The following is an 18,016-nucleotide window of genomic DNA, read 5'->3' on the forward strand; positions in this document are numbered from 1 at the left end:
AGTTTTTAAGCTTGAGGTAAAATCATCTCGACAGTGCAGGCAGTTCTATGTTCTCAGCTTTTGCAGAAACTCCACCCATCCTGAGTAAGAGCCAACACACACCTCAGATCTTCACCCGAGACACACAAACCACCCTGGGTAGGGATCCAACCACACACCCCAGATCTTCACCCGAGACACACAAACCACCCTGGGCAGGGATCCAACCACACACCCCAGATCTTCACCCGAGACACACAAACCACCCTGGGTAGGGATCCAACCATACATCTCCAGATTCAGTCAAACCTTTGTGTGATATATGTCTCTTTTGTATGTTTTCATTACAAGATTTACTAAAGATGGGCTAGAAACAGAAATTTCATCTAATCACACAGATTTCAAATAATTTAATAACATTTCACCTATATTTGGTGATTTTATGTGTTGACAAAGATGACAGATCACAGGGTATGAGAATTCAAATGTTGATAAAACAAACATGATGTTAAATCTATCACGTCAACAAAATCAACATTCTAAATGTAACATTTAGACATCAAACTTGTGATGGACATCTACGTCTTAATAACTGTCAAGACTCGTCAGAAAGTAAAAACAAGATTGTTATTTCTATCCTTCAACTTCATCAGCCTAACTATCGTAGGTTATCCCGGAACACATCTAGGCAGACATCTACTGTCACACCAAAAATACTACCAATTCTTAACACTAAAACCATACAAGATGTATGAGAAATATATATACCACAAAATTGGAATGACCCTGACTGCTCTTTTCTGTGGAGAAATGTTGAAGGTATTTATTGGTTTAAAAAAAAATACAAATAAACACAGATTAATCTTCATTCACAATTATATGGTACAATGAAATGTAGTCTTGCTATTGTTTAAAAGGATGATGTGATTATATACACAATATTCACATTGGTTTAATACAGCCAATTTACAGGTACAGGGAAGATTAAAATACACATTGTAATGTAATACAAAAATGTACACTAAAATTTGAACATGAACAAGTAGCCAATTTATAATGAAGCAAGTATATACATGTATACCAACTCTCAAGCTGGTAAAAACATCTCATAGAATCAATACATAGCACTATATTTATAGGAGAGTTTTTCCTGAGGGTTAGCGTGAATCAAATGGAGGCTAGGTTAGCATGAATCAAATGGAGGCTGGGTTACAGTGAATCAAATGGAGGCTGGGTTAGCGTGAATCAAATGGAGGCTGGGTTACAGTTAATCAAATGGAGGCTGGGTTACAGTGAATCAAATGGAGGTTGCATTACAGTGAATCAAAATGAGGCTGGGTTACAGTGAATCAAAGGGAGGCTGGGTTACAGTGAATCAAAAGGAGGCTGTGTTACTGTGAATCAAATGGAGGCTGGGTTACAGTGAATCAAATGGAGGTTGCATTACAGTGAATCAAAGGGAGGCTGGGTTACAGTGAATCAAAGGGAGGCTGGGTTACAGTGAATCAAAAGGAGGCTGGGTTACAGTGAATCAAAAGGATGCTGGCTTACAGCAACTCAAAAGGACACAACTTTAATAATAAACAGAATATTGATGAATTTCCTACAAGATTGCTGGGCCTATTTTATAAACATTCTATTAAAATCATGAACATTGGTAGAATGAATAAACTTAGTGTTTGCTTTAAAGTGAATTGATGCATTACCTAAATGGACTCAAAGTCAGGTTCTTCCTTCATGTTTTTTTTTACAATAAATCACATTACAACCACATAGTTATCTTATACACAACTTTACTCATTTATTATATATTATATACATAATTTTTTTATTACTAAATACTACTTAGCTATATGAGATCAATGAATACCTGGAACATTGCAATATTAGTCTGGTAAATAACAAAAAATATCTTACATTTTAAACATTATAAAAGAAAGAAGTTAAATACCTGAAATGAAGCCAAACGTTATGTGATGGCTTTTAAGCTAGCTTCCACCTGTTAAATGCATTACAGCAAGCATTCAACTCAACATCATGCTCAACAGTTAATTCATTGTTACAGTTACCAGTTACCTCGATACCATACTTAATTGATAACTCATTATCATAGTTACCAGTTCACTCAATATCATATTTACCATCTAACTCAACATCAGTTACGTTTTAACTCAATATCATAGTTACCAGGTAACTCAATGTCATGGTTATCAGTTAACTCGATATCATAGTTACCAGTTAACTCAATGTCATGGTTACCAGTTAACTCATAGTAACCACTTAAGTTTATATTACAGAAACTGTCAACTCTACATTCATAATATCAATTAAAAACAAAACCAGTTGACTTTAAATTACATTACATAAACTAGGTAGTAATTGCTGGTGTCGATTACTCAGGTAAGGGAATGCAGTATATTAGATATGCATACTTTCATTGATATAATGGTGATATTATAGCGTCTTGTAACCAAATATAAAAAACTTAAACAAAAAAAATAAAATAAAAACTCATGGCAATTCTATAATGTATGACTTTGTTGTGTCAAACATGACAGAATTTTGTGGATTTTAAAAGCATTTGATGGTATTCATTTATGTTTGGCTGGCAGATAAAGAAATGACCCGTGTAAATTGAAACATATAGATGTGATGGAGGGAAAAAAGAGGTCTTATTGTGAAAAACAAACTAATAATTAAGCACTGTAATTATGCTAGCTTTTCCCCTAAAGATGTATACCAAGTATTATCACTGGCAAAGTGTTTATACAGATGGGTACCAAGTATTTAAATTTATAATTATCATGCAAAAAGGAAAGTAAAACTGGGACAACAACTGATCTCACCAGCAATCTCTAATGGTGACCTGGATATTCTTGAACAAAGAAAATGTAACAAAGACCCATATTTATGTGCAGAAAATGACAACATTTGAAAGATTAAATGTAGCAAGGTCATGCTGCTGTAAAAATTACATAGATATTTCTTACTTCATGTCTGCCTAGAAATTGTGGACGGACAGAAAAAACAGCACAGATCACACAATAAGTATACCTTCCATTTCATGGCTGGGAAGTCTTCTGACTTATCACATTATCATAGAAAAAGCTACCGGAATGTCTTACCTCCATCTAGATAGAGCTAAATATTCCTAATCCTACATGCGAGTATCATCTGTTACCAATACTACTTTGCAGTCAGACCTTTCAGACATTTGTCAATCTGCTTTGTTTATATACTCAGAAATGTACTCTATTGTAACAACCGAGTACTGAGTCTCTAATCTAAGCTGAATATTCCTGGTGTTTCTGGTCTGTTAAGACCACACATCATCAGCATCATTTGCACAAGGTGGCATCTATCTGTCGGAGTTGAGGCAACGCCAGCTTCACTTTACGCCGATAGTTTGGGTCAGGATGTCCAGCATTATCTGGATCTATCCACAAAGGATTACGCTCGAGGTAGACTGTCTCAAGGATTTTAATTGGTGCCAGTTCCTCTAGACTTTTCCAGTCATCCATCTTATTGTCATTGAACTGTAAACAATGAAATATATTATTTATGAAAACAATTTGTCATTCAACCTTGCATTAAGGTTAGATTCATCGCCACATTAATTTTACAGTCGTCATCGCATTAATGTTACATTCATCTTTGTGTTACATTCATCGTCACATTAATTAATATACGATACATGTCATATGGAGTAATATCATACACACCACATGTTAATTTCACCATACCCAACTTCTATACAAATATGTTGACACCATATGTTACCTACTTAATCAATCATTCATAATCTCAGAAAATTTACAATTAATTCTATCTCATTAAATGTGGATATATCAAAAGTTTATGATATAAATTTACCCAGAATTCCTGCAGCTCTGTCAGGTGTGAAACATTTTCTATCCTTTGAATTCTGTTTGAGGCCAAGTCCAATGTATTTAACCTCAACTGAAAATGAAATATTATCATACAAATTAATATACAAAAGCAATATAAGTAATATTATATGTGAAAGCATATCTTTGTGTTTTAAATGCTGTTTTAGATACCCAGAAATCACTGCTGTTTTGTGTACCCATAAATTACTACTATTTTGTGTATCCATAAATAACTGCTGTTTTGTGTACCCGGAAATCACTGCTGTTTTGTGTACCCGGTAATCACTTCTGTTTTGTGTACCCATAAATTACTGTTGTTTTGTGTACCCAGAATTCACTACTGTTTTGTGTACCCAGAAATAACTGTTGTTTTGCATACCCATAAATTACTACTGTTTTGGGTATCAAGTAATCACTACAGATTTGAAAACCCAGTAATCACTGCTGTCTTCAGTAGCAAAGGTATCACTGCTATTTTGGGTACGCAGAAATCACTGCTGTACTCTACCCTTTTATGAAATCTACTCACATTATGGTCAAGGCCCTCAATCATTTCAATTCCATTGTCGCTAAGATAAAGTTCCTCTAAGTTCACTAAGGCATCAAGTCCCTCCATCTTCACAAATCTGTTGGACTGTAAAAAAAGAAATTCACATTAGACATTAATTTTAAAAACATTTGATGATATGACCAACAGATTTGGGAAAATTCTGTTTCCCAGTACTACATGAAGTACCGAGCACTTTTAACAGTATCAGGTATAATTGTATTTACCATTTTTTCTTTCTTCTATGTAGCAGACTGTGATTAGATTAAGATGACATTGATAGACTAAAAAAGTTTAAATATGTGAAAGCATTTTGTTTAGGGTGTATTTCTGAGTTTTTAGATACTGTTTAATTAAGATGACCATAGACTTAAAAAGTTCAAATATGTGAATTTAAAGGCATTTTGTTAAGGTGTATTCTGAGATTTTATGTCACTTAACAGCAATTTACTGCACGGTCAGGTCTACATATTACAATGTATACATACCAAGTGAATTACAGTATTTCAATTAATTACATGACATTTAGAAATTTTATAGAAGAAAGTTTCACAAAGTGGAGATGGTACTTTTTTACACCAGGTAAATCAGTACAAAAATATTCACATAGATATCTGGACATGAAAGGATAGACAATGTTTATATCTGATGAAATTAATTTTTTGAACTTTCTCTTGAAACTTTAACATATTTCTCTAGTGCACACCTCTCTGCATATGAATAAGTGACAGAGTAAAACATTACTATTAAGACCTATTCGGGGACAGGACAATAGTGAGGTGGACCATATTGACCCAGAACCAAAACTCCATTTGAAATGAAGACTACATATCATTACAAAATGTACATGTATATAATTCAACACTATTAACATTAAAGTTTGTTAAACTGTGCATAAAATGTTGAAATTTATGAAAATCAAGTGAATTATATAAATAAAATTGGTGAATTTCAAAGTTCTGAGTGACTGAATTAGATGACAAAGTCATAGAAGTGTTTTAAGAGATACATGTACTACAGTACAAATGCTATATGTTGATTTACTAATTTACCGTTACTTCCTCTGGTCTGTTTATGTAACTGATATAAACAAAATATGTTCAGACTTACCTGGAGGCTGAGACAAGTGAGATTGACCAGTGTGTCCAAGCCCTCAATTTTTGTTAGTTTATTTTTTCCTAAATATAAACTGGTTATTCGTGTCAGTGGTGCTAGATTCTCAATCACCTGTTCCAAAATAAAATTTGAATAAATCATCAGTTTATCAAGCACCTACTTTATTTGAGAAAATAACGATAAATCATCCTGTTTTATATCAATTCATCAGAACAGCAGATCTTGACCCCCAATCATTGATCTGTTTTTAATCAGTTCAGTCTTCTCCCTTCTTTTCATTTCTTTTAGAGAGATCCATCCTGTACTTTTCAAAAATTTGTCGTTACAAAATCTGTCTAATGACAGAAAGTCGACAGACAGACTATGGACATTATGGTGATTTGCACAGTCCACTGCTTGATGATGATGAGCTAAACATAAGATTAATAATTCAGTAATGATTGAAAACAGAAGACACATGTCTTATATGAACAGAAACAGTATGATTATCACAGTACCCGTATCCTGTTGGCACCAAGCTCCAACATCCGAAGCTGTACCAAATGTTCGATGTTTTGGATTTTATCTATCTTGTTGTGTACAAAGTAGAGTTTTTGAAGGGCCAGCAGATTTTCTAAACCTTCTATGGTCTTCAGACGGTTAAAGGACAAGTCAAGCTGCCTGAAAAAAAAAATGGATATATTATCGAATTAATCCTTTAATTACTACATGGCAATACTGAACATGGGCTTATAACCAGGTATTGACTTATTACCAGACATGGGCTTCTTGCGGAACATGGGCTAATTACTCAGCATGGGCTAATTACCAGGCATGGGTTTACTAACGAACATGGGCTTGATGCTTGATAAACAATATGTTATGATATACACTTTCAATGATCTCAGTTCAAATAACTTATACCTGTTGCAATAAACACACCAAACTGAGTTAAAATAACAGACACCAGGTAACAACAAATAGAATAGTTTATACAGTTTTATTTTGTTTTGTCAGTGATGCAGTGTGTATTTATTGGTAGCTGTACTCAAATTGGCAGATGTACTATAAAAAAAGTGAAACATGCATGTGTGTCAAAATATCGCAGAAGCGACCTCCCAAAAAAATGTCTGTCACAAAATTTATCATTGAAATATATTGATTTAATAACCAAACTCAGTTATAAAGAAAAGATATCTGGAATGAAGAACACATTGGACCAAAGTCAGATATCTGGTATGTCTTTATACATTGTTAAAAAACCTCAGTTTGTGCCTTACACCAAATCAAGGCTTGACGTAATGTCAGCCACAATTCAACACAACTACATGTATCTTCCTCAGCAGATCTGTATACCCATTACTTCAGGGTATTGAAGATATTCTCATGTTACTTAAGATTGCAATTTATTCATTTCACATTTAAAATTAATTTTTACATATTTCAGAAATTAAAAGCTGAATCATACCACTTTCAAAACACCTGACATTTTGAATTCCCCAGTAAAATAATAAACAATTACATAATTGTAATTATGTCAGATACATGTTTAAATGGGTAAATTCTGTTCAGGCATCAACAAACTTACATTTCCTAACACTTAAACATTTTATGACATTTATCTATCACCTTATCAATCTGACAATAGATTTTATCTTCAATCAAGTAAATTATTTAAAATGTTTTTGTGGCAAAGAGATAGATCATTCAATACTTACTCCAAACTTCGTAGCTCCTCCAAGTTTTCAATCATTTCCAGTTGGTTATCATATAAATCAAGTTCTTTGAGATGTTGAAGTGTTGAAAGGCCCTCAATCTTTTTTATTAAATTTTGTCTCAAGCATAAAGTCTGAAAATTACATTAAAAATTAAACTGCTTATGAGATGGAAAATACTTTCTTTAATTCAATGTTAAGAAATGATTTTGAAATAGTTTACACTGTAGGAACTGATCCTAACCTTTTAATAATAAGATGACATTAATCTTGCTATACATCAACGTCTATAATCAATATACATGCTTCAACAGCATAAGGGAGATAACTCCATAATTTTAAAATGGAATGAATCATATATTTTTTATCCAAATCTTTCAGCACATCATGAATTCTTCAATAACTGATCTCCTTACCTCTACCTGTGTCAGTGTTTCCAAATTTTCAATCTTTGCTATTTTTCCTTGATTTAAATCAACATCCTGCAAGCAAAACAGAAATTTAAAAGAAGTCACAAATTAATAAGTTTTTCAAATTCTTTGCACTAAAACACATAATGGTTCAGACAATTTGTGAAACTTCTGTTCTAGATAATTACAACTTCAATGAAAATTTGTTTTAAACATTTCAAAATTGATTTTGAATTGGAATTACATATTTCAACTGTACAATTCATCATTTGCAAGACTTGAAATATGTCAATTTAATGACACAAAACTATTTTCAATATGAACACATTAAGAATTGTAATAACATAACTTTGATATTACTTACCAAAGCGCTGGCATCTACTATGACAATCTCCCGAACATCTTCGTCAGGGGCAGGCATCTTCACTACTTCTACACCTTCCATGTCTTTCAACTTCTCAGTAGTGATTTCAGCTTTTTGAGCTGCCACAGCATTCGGAGTTTCTCCATCTGATCCGACTCCTTTCTCCCCAGGAATTTCTCCTTCAGACATGGTCCTTTGATCTGGTCAAATTCTGTGCCCAGTTTGGGAATTGATAAAAAATATGTGTAAGTGATCTTTACAAAAATTACTAATGTGAACACATTTCAAGCAATTGTGTTATTATGACAATAGAACTACTAATCATTGAAATATGACTCTTTTAAACCACTTCAAATATTTTTTTCAAAGTGGCCAAAATATTATTAAACTTAATCTGCGTCTTTGATCTATACTTCAACATATTGTGTGCTTTCTTTACTCAATCATTATTTTTACATGGTAATATTTGTAATGAAATTTTTGTGATTTTTGATTTGTTTTTTTAGACTTGCATTTTAAGATAATTGTCTTGGACAACATTACATACAGTGTGTGGGGGGCTGTGGATTTTTTGTGATTTCAGCGGTGCAGTACTGTGTAGGTCTTGACAAGTAGAGAGTAAAATTTGTTCTGGAAGGTGATGTTGTGAAATCAGAAGAGATGACAAATATCTATTTATAGAGATTTGGAACAGTCACACGTATGTGACTCGCATTCTATATTTAAATGACCGATAATAAACATTGTCATATGTAGTACGGGCTTTTTATATGGACTACACGTGGGTCATTCAACATTCTACAAAAATCATCTACCAGAAGTGTCAGTTGTGTTCTGAAACCATTTTCAAATTTAATTTGTCAATCACAAGTAGATAGCGTTTATATTAACAGTGGTCAGTTACAAAATGTTAAGGAATTTTCATTTATGTGGTTACAAAATGGAAGTAAGCTGTTCCTATCGATGGGAAACTAGTTATCTTGAGCTTTTTTCATCCTTCACTTTAGTGAGGAAGGGTGAGAGTAAAGTGGCCTGTCTCCGACATTCCGACAGGGACTTCATCTGTTTATCAACAAAGGGACATGACTCTATCTACAATTTACTAAAAATCAATATCACACACTTTCTTTTTTCATGACTGGTTTTCTGAGTAAAATTTCATGAATAGTTATAACATTCATTCACAAAATAATTACCAGATTTTTCAGGCCTCTGTAAAATCACTCGAGAGTCGACTTGTAAAAAGGTATCACCGGCCGGTAGCATGCAAGTTACAAAATTCTTAAAGAAGCGGAAAGATAAGAGGATTGAACCGAAACGAAACAACGAATCTCTGATATAATGTAGGGCGATTGAATATTGGAATATTGGTAAGCATCACCTTTTCTGAAGCGGAAAATATATAAAAGAACAGAGAGACTCTGCAGATCGATGTCGTATCATAGCCTTATGTTTAAGTTGCATTTGGGTTCTGGAGAGAGAGAGAGAGAGAGAGAAGAGAGAGAGAGAGAGAGAGAGAGAGAGAGAGAGAGAGAGGTGCAATTGCAGTTAAAAGTGTTTTTAGCATGTCTTTTAAACCAATATAAAAATATTGAAATAGTAGAGGACTGACCACTGAAATCAGAAAAATATCATTGTTTTCAATGGTCGCTACTAATGAGAATACATTTCCTACCAAACCACGGGTAACCAATAAACAACCTCAGAAAGAAATATGTCAAAATTATCAATATGTTTTGATATTTGATGTTATACGTAAAGAGATGGCAGACAAGTTAGCTTGATCTGAATAATTCAGAAATTATTAGAAATAGTGTATAAATTCCGATTATAGGCCTTGGGAGTGTTTTAAATATTTCATTTATAGAATCAATGTAACAAAATATGAATGTATTGAACAATGATTTAAATAACTGGACAGTGAAAGCTGTATTTTCTCTCCTCCTTCCTTGCCCTAAATTGAAACACAGGTTTATTTAGACAATGATAAGAGAAAGTAATTTTACGTAATAAATATGTACCTATTCCTATATGAAGAGAAAATTACGTTCTGTGACTTTTTTCTTTATGTAAATCCTACTGTATATGTTTACAAATAATTATTTAAAGATAAAAATGTGTTAATACTCTACCGTGTAATTTTGTTTAATAAAGAAACTTATTTCTGACACAAGATTCAGTCTGCTGTTATACAAAAGTTTATCTAACATTCATATCTAACAGTTAATAACAAGAAAGACAATGCCGAGGAAACTGATGGTGTGATGCCGAACCCTTGACGACCACAAATAATAAAAGGTGATACTAAACGTTGTAGAACAGTTCAGATAGCCTGCTTACACAAGCATATCATTTTATATTTATTTAAAAAAAATCGTTGCTCAGCTCATTTCCATTCTGATTTTATAATTGAAAAAAAAAACGCAATTGTTTGAACTTCAATGCCACGTTCAAATACCAACATGCAATCAGTGATTAAAAACAACAATAAAAACAAACCACGTGACATAAATCAAACTTAAAATTCAATAAAACTAGGAGAAAAAAATGAACAAAAGATAAATTTACATAGAAATTCACACAAAAGTATATGGAGAATGAAACCAAGTGTTCCGGACGAGTACTCTGCTTCTTGGTAAATTATCGACATATATGCTAAATAATGGTTGGAAGCCGAAAGCATTGCAACAACTAATGGTGGGGAGGCAAAAGTGTCAAAATGTAATCAGAGATTTTTTAAGACTCATCCAAGGTCAGAGCCCATGATACAGGACTCAAGTGGACATGAGCCTAAATCAGACAAATATAAATTCAGTTGATGAAGAAACTGTCTCCACCTGTCCACCGATTGATGGTATCTTTCTCTCTCCGTCGTATCTAACATAATCCCGATGCCTGCTCTTACACAACTTAGATTTAAACCATAGTTTCTAAATCGTGATGAATTGTAAGTTTTTCGTTTCTGGATAGCAAGAACCCTGCATCCCCAGCCTGTGGTGATTAACATGTCGCAATCGATTCGATATCCAAGAGCCTGTTCCCATTATCACGATTTTCGTTCAAGAAGTCGTCAAATAGACAAACTCGTAACACACAGGTTTTCAAAAGATGTCGGCTGATGAAAATTATGGGGAAGTTTTATGGTTGCCATAGTGAAGAGGAAGACGCTTACTCTTTCATTGTGCGTTTTCTGGAGTTTCTGTGTACGGCAGCAAGGCTTTAATTGGTCAATAAGTTTTGTTTTTTTTTATGTTTTATTTCTTTCTTATTTTATATAATCCATTTATTGATTCGTTTATATTGTACTACAGAGACACGAAGTAATCGACCCTTATCATTGTACTTTTTACCTGGCCGTTAGGTGGCGCTGCGCACCGGGAAGCTATGTTTGGCGTCTGTTGTTACGGCAATCTTAAGTAATTCGTGATCCACGTGTTCACGCTTGTCATTATCACATTCCCTGACTGCTTAACACTGTAATACCTATACAGTTTCGGAAGTGTCCAGCATCTCTTGACCAACATCACCTTTCCTCCAAGGTAAGATATCCATGGACAGGTGCGTGCCTACCCGACGTAATATACTTCCGACAAGCACCTAGATCTATGAAATAAGATTACAGACTGATAATCATTTTAGAAACCGACGAACTCTAGAAATTTTGACCCTGTGACGAATATATGTATACATCACATGTATAGTTCTCGTTGTCCGTATAAGAATAACTTTTTGTAAACGTGAGTGCATCAAATGAAAACACCCAAAATTTGTACGATGCTGAAAAAAATCCATGAATTTTACACATTTCCAATATTGTTATACGCTTTGAAAGTTAGAATGACATTTTTATGCATATAATGGTCACTTTAGTCATAAAGCAAGGATATCTGAGTAAATTCTAGATTGATTTGAGTGTTTGAGTAAAAAATCAAGTCCCATCTGGACGCTCTACCCGGACCAACCACCCTACCCTCATATGGCAATTGTTTACCAAATAATGTCCGTGGCATGTATACACATGTAGCTGTATTACACCCTGTGAAGTTCACATATAATTTGAAGACACAAAGGGGCACGTGTGTACTTGAGAGAGACAGGTCACCGACTTGAATAATTTTGTTTATCATATATTCATTCTCATAAAGGGAATGACGTGTTAGTTTCCTTCTGTTCTTATGTAATAGGAGCGAGTCGGTTTGACTTGTAAATAGTGTTAAACAGGTCTCACACTGGTCACACCAGAGACCAGGGTTCGATTCCTGGCAGGAACATTGGACAGGAATGTGTTTTTTTTTTTCACTTTTTGTTACACTCACACCGGACTTTAGATCTTTTACCCAATAGACGTCATTGTAAAAAACCAGACATCTCCACATACAGATATTAAAAACCTGTTGAATGTACATTAATCCGAATTGCTTCGACTTTCATTTTTGTCTGTCTTGCATCAATGTATTATACCAATGTGAAAATGATCAAAGGTCACAACAATTAAAAATAACTAACCAGTGCATCAAAATATCTTAAGTTTGGTATATGAGCAAAAATAATAAACAATCACATATACTCTCCATAAGTTGTTCTGACTCAAAGAGTTGAAACATATTACCATCATAGGTGAAGGTTATAAGGAAACACTAAGACCTACATAACTTCATTGTTACTTGCATTCTTGAAATGGGTTGTAAGATCAAATACAGTTCTATAAATATTGGTACAACCAATCATCATTGTTGCACACATTTCTTGTGTCATGTTACCAAATAAAAAATTTGCTGAAAATTATTCTATTTAATCAGGGGTGTTTATTTCAGACAAAATTAAGTTGGTTTAAATTGATTATTTTTATTCACCGTGAAGATCTTTAATGTCAAAGGTAAATCATTGGTGAAAAATATTGAAAGTGAGGTGAATGATGCAGGTCCATGAGACCCCTTGTTCATTCCATCTCTCTCTAGATCAAAATTGGATTGATGGATTGTGCAGTGGTAACACACTCGCCTTTCATCTAGGCGTGTGTGGTTCGATTCACGGTATGGATGTGAGAAGGGTTAGAGCTCACCTGCCTGATCATGTGAGTTTTCCCAAGGTGCTCCTATTTCTTCCCTCAGTAAGACCCCTTGTGTGCTTCCACCAGGGCCAACTCGAGTGATTAATACAAGCTTAAAACTTGTTCAATAACTTTTGTAAAATAAATAAGGTTTATACCTAGATTTTTAGATTTGCTGAATAACTTAGATATATGGTTAGGGGTTCGATGAAGCAGATAAATTTTGAAATATTACTGTCATTTTTATTTTAGATGAGGTCGGGCGGAAGGAAGGGAAAATCCAAGGCAACACTGCCAACCCACAATGTCAGTAAACCTGCAATGTCAACCATGGGCAAGGCCAGATCATTCCCACTCTCACCTTATATGGTGATAATGTCAGTGTTATTTTGGTCTTGCATGGCATTTTCATCTTTTAAGGGTTTCCAGTATGCTGCTGTTCACAGAAACATTAACGATGACGACTTAAATGGTTTCTGTGATGCTGTGTTTAGTAAAACACACGAAGAAAATATAAAGTTTGCAGATATGTACCCTAATGGAGAAGCTATGCCATACATCAGAAGAATTGGCTCAGAGAAGTATGCAGAAACTTTTCAAGGGGAAGAGGCTCCAAAAGAGTTATCACAGATACCGCCTATTGTTACGGCTATTTCCTCAGATGACTTTTGGATAATACAGGGCCTGATAAAGCAATTGATTGAAGGGAATGAGAAAGGCTCAGGTCTTACCATCAAACTGGTCGTGTTTGACATAGGACTATACCAGTCAGAATTAAATTTGGTGAGTACCGGTACATTATTGTGACAATGTTTAGATGCAGCAATTGTAAGTCATTTAAATCCTTTCTTTTCAAAGTTAAAAAAAAATAAAATTTAATAACATCATAATTTTTTTATTATGAAAATACCATCCATTATTTAAATGTGTGCGTTGATGGGACTAAAAGATTTCACTAAAAAAAAAAAAGTTAAAAACACCATGGCACATTAATTAAACTGACTGCTTTTATTTAATAATAATGCTTATATCTATATAAATTAATGATATAAGGTAAACAATTGGGTTAAAATTTCACCAAAATTCAGCCAGGTATCAATCCCTTCCACATCAACATAAGTACATGTAGGTTTTTTAGGTCATCTGACCCGAAGGGTCCGATGACCTATAGTCATCATGCTTCGTCCGTCGTCGTCCGCCGTGTGCCGTCCGTAAACTTTTCATTCAAACGACTTCTTCTCAAATACTAGAAGGTCTAGGGGGCTAATACTTGGCACAGAGGATACTGGCATGGAGCTCTACCAAGTTTGTTCAAATGAATGACCTTGACCCACTTTAAAGGTCACAGGGGTCAAATATGTTAAAATCTTTAAACAACTTCTTCTCATTAACCAAAAGGCTCAGAGTGTAGATATTGGGCCTGTGACATGCTGGGATGAAGGACTACCAAGTTTGTTCAAATGAATGACCTTGACCCACTTTAAAGGTCACAGGGGTCAAATATGTTAAAATCTTTAAACAACTTCTTCTCAATAACCAAAAGGCTCAGATTGCTGATATTGTGCCTGTGGCATGCTGGGATGAAGGGCTATCAAGTTTGTTTAAATGAATGACCTTGAACAACTTTCAAGGTCACAGGGGTCAAATATGTCAAAATCTTTAAATAACTTCTTCTCAAATACTAGAAGGCCTAGGGGGCTAATACTTGGCCCATAGCATGCTGGCATGGAGCCCTACAAAGTTTGTTCAAATGAATGACCTTGGCCCACTTTCAAGGTCACAGGGGTCAAATATGTTAAAATATACAAAGGACTTCATCTCAATAAGCAAAAGTCTATGAGTGCCGATATTGGGTCTGTAGGATGCTGGGAGGAAAGGCTACCAAGTTTATTTAAATGAATGACCTTGAACAACTTTCAAGGTCGCAGGGGTCAAATATGTCAAAATCTTTAAATAACTTCTTCTCAAATACTAGAAGGCCTAGGGGGCTAATACTTGTGGCCCATAGCATGCTGGCATGGAGCCCTACAAAGTTTGTTCAAATGAATGACCTTGGCCCACTTTCAAGGTCACAGGGGTCAAATATGTTAAAATATACAAAGGACTTCATCTCAATAAGCAAAAGTCTATGAGTGCCGATATTGGGTCTGTAGCATGCTGGGAGGAAAGGCTACCAAGTTTATTCAAATGAATGACCTCAACCCACTTTCAAGGTCACAGGGGTCAAATATGTTAAAATATACAAACGAATTCTTCTCAACAAGCAAAAGTCCATGAGTGCTGATATTGGGCCTGTAAGATGCTTGGAGGAGAGGCTACCAAGTTTGTTCAAATGAATGACCTCAACCCACTTTCTAGGTTTGGCTTGCTTTTTGTCAGATGACCGTTAAGGCCCATGGGCCTCTTGTTTTTCTTAATCATCAGCTTTTAACTCATCTTTTTCTCATTTGCTACCTCTGTTTTATCTCTATACAGCTGAAGAAACATTGCCAGTGCGATGTTCGGACATTTGATACGAGTGTCTACCCACAGCACGTAGCGGATTTTGCCAACAAAGCATACCGTCCAATAATTATCCAGGTCAGTTACTACTTCAGTCATCAGAGAAATATTTAAAGAATAAAAAAAATTTTTTACAACATTAAAAGTTTAAAATTAAATAAGTTTCTATATTAAGGAGTCATAACATAACAGGCTTCAGTGTTCACAACATAAACTTTAGATTGCTAATCAGTTTGAATGCTTTTTTCCCCACTGCTTAATGCTTTATATAGTTCTGGATTAAATAGGTTCTGCCTAGTTAAAATTTGCTGTAAAGGCTATGTCCATTGTATTTTCATGCTCTCTGGAGGGAGAGCACAGAGGCACCACTTTGTCCATCCGTTTGTCCGTCTGTAATTATTTTGTTCGGAGCATATCACAAAAACTATAAGAGGTATTAACATGAAATTTCATTGGTAGATAGAACTCGGTAAGGAAAAGTGCAGTGTTCAAGAACCATAACTATCTTTTGCATGATTTAGGAGTTATTGAAACCCAGTTTATACATTGGTCATACTAAGAGAATGTGCAGTATACCCAATTCAGGGCCTGCAACTTCTTAATTACAGAATTAATACTTTATCATTAAATTTTGTGTCCGAGAAAGTCATTTTCAGGGAGCATTCATCAGCTTCACTAAAACTACTATTTATTTTTGTTAGATATCTGAATTACTATAGGAGGCTGCATAAACTTCAGATCACTGTGACCTATAATTTAAATTTTAATCTTTGTTATGTGAAAATACTGTTTCTTGTCCCATTTCAATAAAAATCAGACAATATGTTGCAGACAGAAAGTAGGTCACTGCTACTGAGTGTTGGACTTTCACATAGATTTAATGTTCATTCAATTAATTGTATTTGTTTGTTTTCTCTAGTACACAAAGACACTATACTTTCAAACAATGCCCTTGTTATATCTTCATGCAGTGCTACAGATGATTTAGGGTTATTTTGTGTTCAGGGGGATTTCACTTGGTTGAATTCACAGTCATTAAAGATATTGCAAAATTTAATATCCGGCAACTTTTTTTAATTGAATCAAAATTTTAGAAAGCATTTGATATATGTCTGTAGAAATGTTCTGTTTATTGTTGAAGGCAGTAAAACTTAAGTAAACAAAACTGTAACAAACACAAAACGTGATCCGCTCCACACAATTAAACGATTATAATGTAACATACAGTACCTGAGAGCTTGACAGGATTCCAAAATTATCATCAATGTAAACATATTGATTTATATGTAAATATAAACTTTATTTATTTTACAACAATTGCAAAACAAGTTATGTCATCTTATACTAATCACTCTTGCTGGCCCAGATGTAAGCACGCGAGGGGTCTTATTGTGGGAGGAAACTGAAATACCCAGGGAAAACCCATATTGATTTATTGACTCATCAGAATGCAGTTTTTATATACGGCTGTATTCTTGGCTGTATGCTAACTTTGTATGTATCTATTTCCACACAGCTCATGTTAGAAGAGTTTGGTTCAGCTATCTGGATGGATCCGGATGTCCGCCTGCAGTCTGTGTCAGACCTGACCATGTTGAAGTATCGCAGTACCCGCAACTTTTTCCTGTGGGAGACCAGTATTTTCACTGGCCTCATCAGCTACACTAGTCCAGAAATGTTTAAATACCTGAATGAGAAACGATGTACATTCATCGATTTTGGGATGATGGACACAACAACTATGGTATTTTACCGTACAAACAAGACATGGATGGGGGTGATGAAACCATGGTTAAAATGTGCTTTTAATAAAGATTGTATCACTCCACCTACAGCTCGAAACAGTGAATGTTTTCATTATAGAAGGCCGAAATGGACAGGATGTCATTGGTATGACCAATCAGCATTTAGCATCATTATAAATCGTGTGTTCCAGTTCAGTACCCATCCCGATCAGTATTCTGTGCCTCGATTCACTCACTCTCATATTGAAGAAAATGAGGAATATTATTTCCCAGAACAACCATGGACAAACAAACAGTTGTTTTTACTGTCTGTGACACCGTTCATCATTTGTGGTATCGTCTATTATTCGTGTTTAAAGAGAAAAAGAGCATCAGACCCTCTACTACCTAGTAAGTCTTTTTATAACAAGCGGTAATATAATACAAGTATTAAGCTAAATATCATACAGGGAGTCAAGGCTTCCAGGAATGGATTGATTACAGGGATCAGTTACAAGGTTGTCAGTGTCCACAGGGCATGGATCAGTTACGAGGCTGTCAGTGTCCCCAGGGCATAGATCAGTTACTATGCTGTTAGTGTCCCCAGGGCATGGATCAGTTACGAGGCTGTCTGTGTCCCCAGGGCATGGATCAGTTACGAGGCTGTCTATGTCCCCAGGGCATGGATCAGTTAGGAGGCTGTCGGTGTCCCCAGGTCATGGATCAGTTACGAGGCTGTC

At 34.8% G+C, this 18,016-nt stretch overlaps 2 protein-coding genes across 4 annotated transcripts; one reads left to right on the plus strand and one right to left on the minus strand.

Annotated features, from left to right (window-relative positions):
- Positions 1 to 285: 285 nt before the first annotated feature.
- LOC132555393 (protein phosphatase 1 regulatory subunit 7-like) lies at positions 286 to 9,253 on the minus strand. 3 transcript variants are annotated; one of them, XM_060219752.1, is made up of 9 exons: positions 9,197 to 9,253; positions 8,001 to 8,211; positions 7,643 to 7,708; positions 7,230 to 7,360; positions 6,030 to 6,192; positions 5,527 to 5,643; positions 4,399 to 4,503; positions 3,853 to 3,939; positions 286 to 3,515 (listed from the first exon to the last, which is right to left on the minus strand). In XM_060219752.1, the coding sequence occupies exons 2-9, from the start codon at positions 8,187 to 8,189 to the stop codon at positions 3,318 to 3,320; spliced, it is 1,056 nt and encodes a 351-aa protein (XP_060075735.1). In that variant the 5' UTR covers positions 8,190 to 8,211; positions 9,197 to 9,253; the 3' UTR covers positions 286 to 3,317. The 3 variants fall into 3 exon arrangements, with proteins under 3 accessions (XP_060075735.1, XP_060075742.1, XP_060075727.1); XM_060219759.1 differs by lacking the exon at positions 9,197 to 9,253 and adding an exon at positions 8,938 to 9,011; XM_060219744.1 differs by lacking the exon at positions 9,197 to 9,253 and adding an exon at positions 8,548 to 8,626.
- Positions 9,254 to 13,302: 4,049 nt separating this feature from the next.
- On the plus strand, positions 13,303 to 17,713 carry LOC132555772 (uncharacterized). Its single transcript, XM_060220139.1, has 3 exons — positions 13,303 to 13,833; positions 15,526 to 15,630; positions 17,069 to 17,713. The coding sequence occupies exons 1-3, from the start codon at positions 13,303 to 13,305 to the stop codon at positions 17,711 to 17,713; spliced, it is 1,281 nt and encodes a 426-aa protein (XP_060076122.1).
- Positions 17,714 to 18,016: the final 303 nt, after the last annotated feature.

This window comes from Ylistrum balloti, unplaced genomic scaffold, assembly GCF_031769215.1.
Source record: "Ylistrum balloti isolate Yb309-2 unplaced genomic scaffold, AGI_CSIRO_Ybal_v1 Utg369646, whole genome shotgun sequence".
NCBI lineage: Eukaryota > Metazoa > Mollusca > Bivalvia > Pectinida > Pectinidae > Ylistrum > Ylistrum balloti.

What these genes read in the sequence shown, in the direction of transcription:
- LOC132555772 (XM_060220139.1), top strand. Translation starts at nt 13,303, where the DNA reads ATGAGGTCGGGCGGAAGGAAGGGAAAATCCAAGGCAACACTGCCAACC. An exon ending in ACCAGTCAGAATTAAATTTG is followed by an intron (nt 13,834 to 15,525) that starts GTGAGTACCGGT and finishes ATCTCTATACAG; the next exon opens with CTGAAGAAACATTGCCAGTG. An exon ending in ACCGTCCAATAATTATCCAG is followed by an intron (nt 15,631 to 17,068) that starts GTCAGTTACTAC and finishes ATTTCCACACAG; the next exon opens with CTCATGTTAGAAGAGTTTGG.
- LOC132555393 (XM_060219752.1), bottom strand. Translation starts at nt 8,189, where the DNA reads ATGTCTGAAGGAGAAATTCCTGGGGAGAAAGGAGTCGGATCAGATGGA. An exon ending in TTGGTGCCAACAGGATACGG is followed by an intron (nt 5,644 to 6,029) that starts GTACTGTGATAA and finishes ATTTTGGAACAG; the next exon opens with GTGATTGAGAATCTAGCACC. An exon ending in TCACTTGTCTCAGCCTCCAG is followed by an intron (nt 4,504 to 5,526) that starts GTAAGTCTGAAC and finishes CTTTTTTTACAG; the next exon opens with TCCAACAGATTTGTGAAGAT.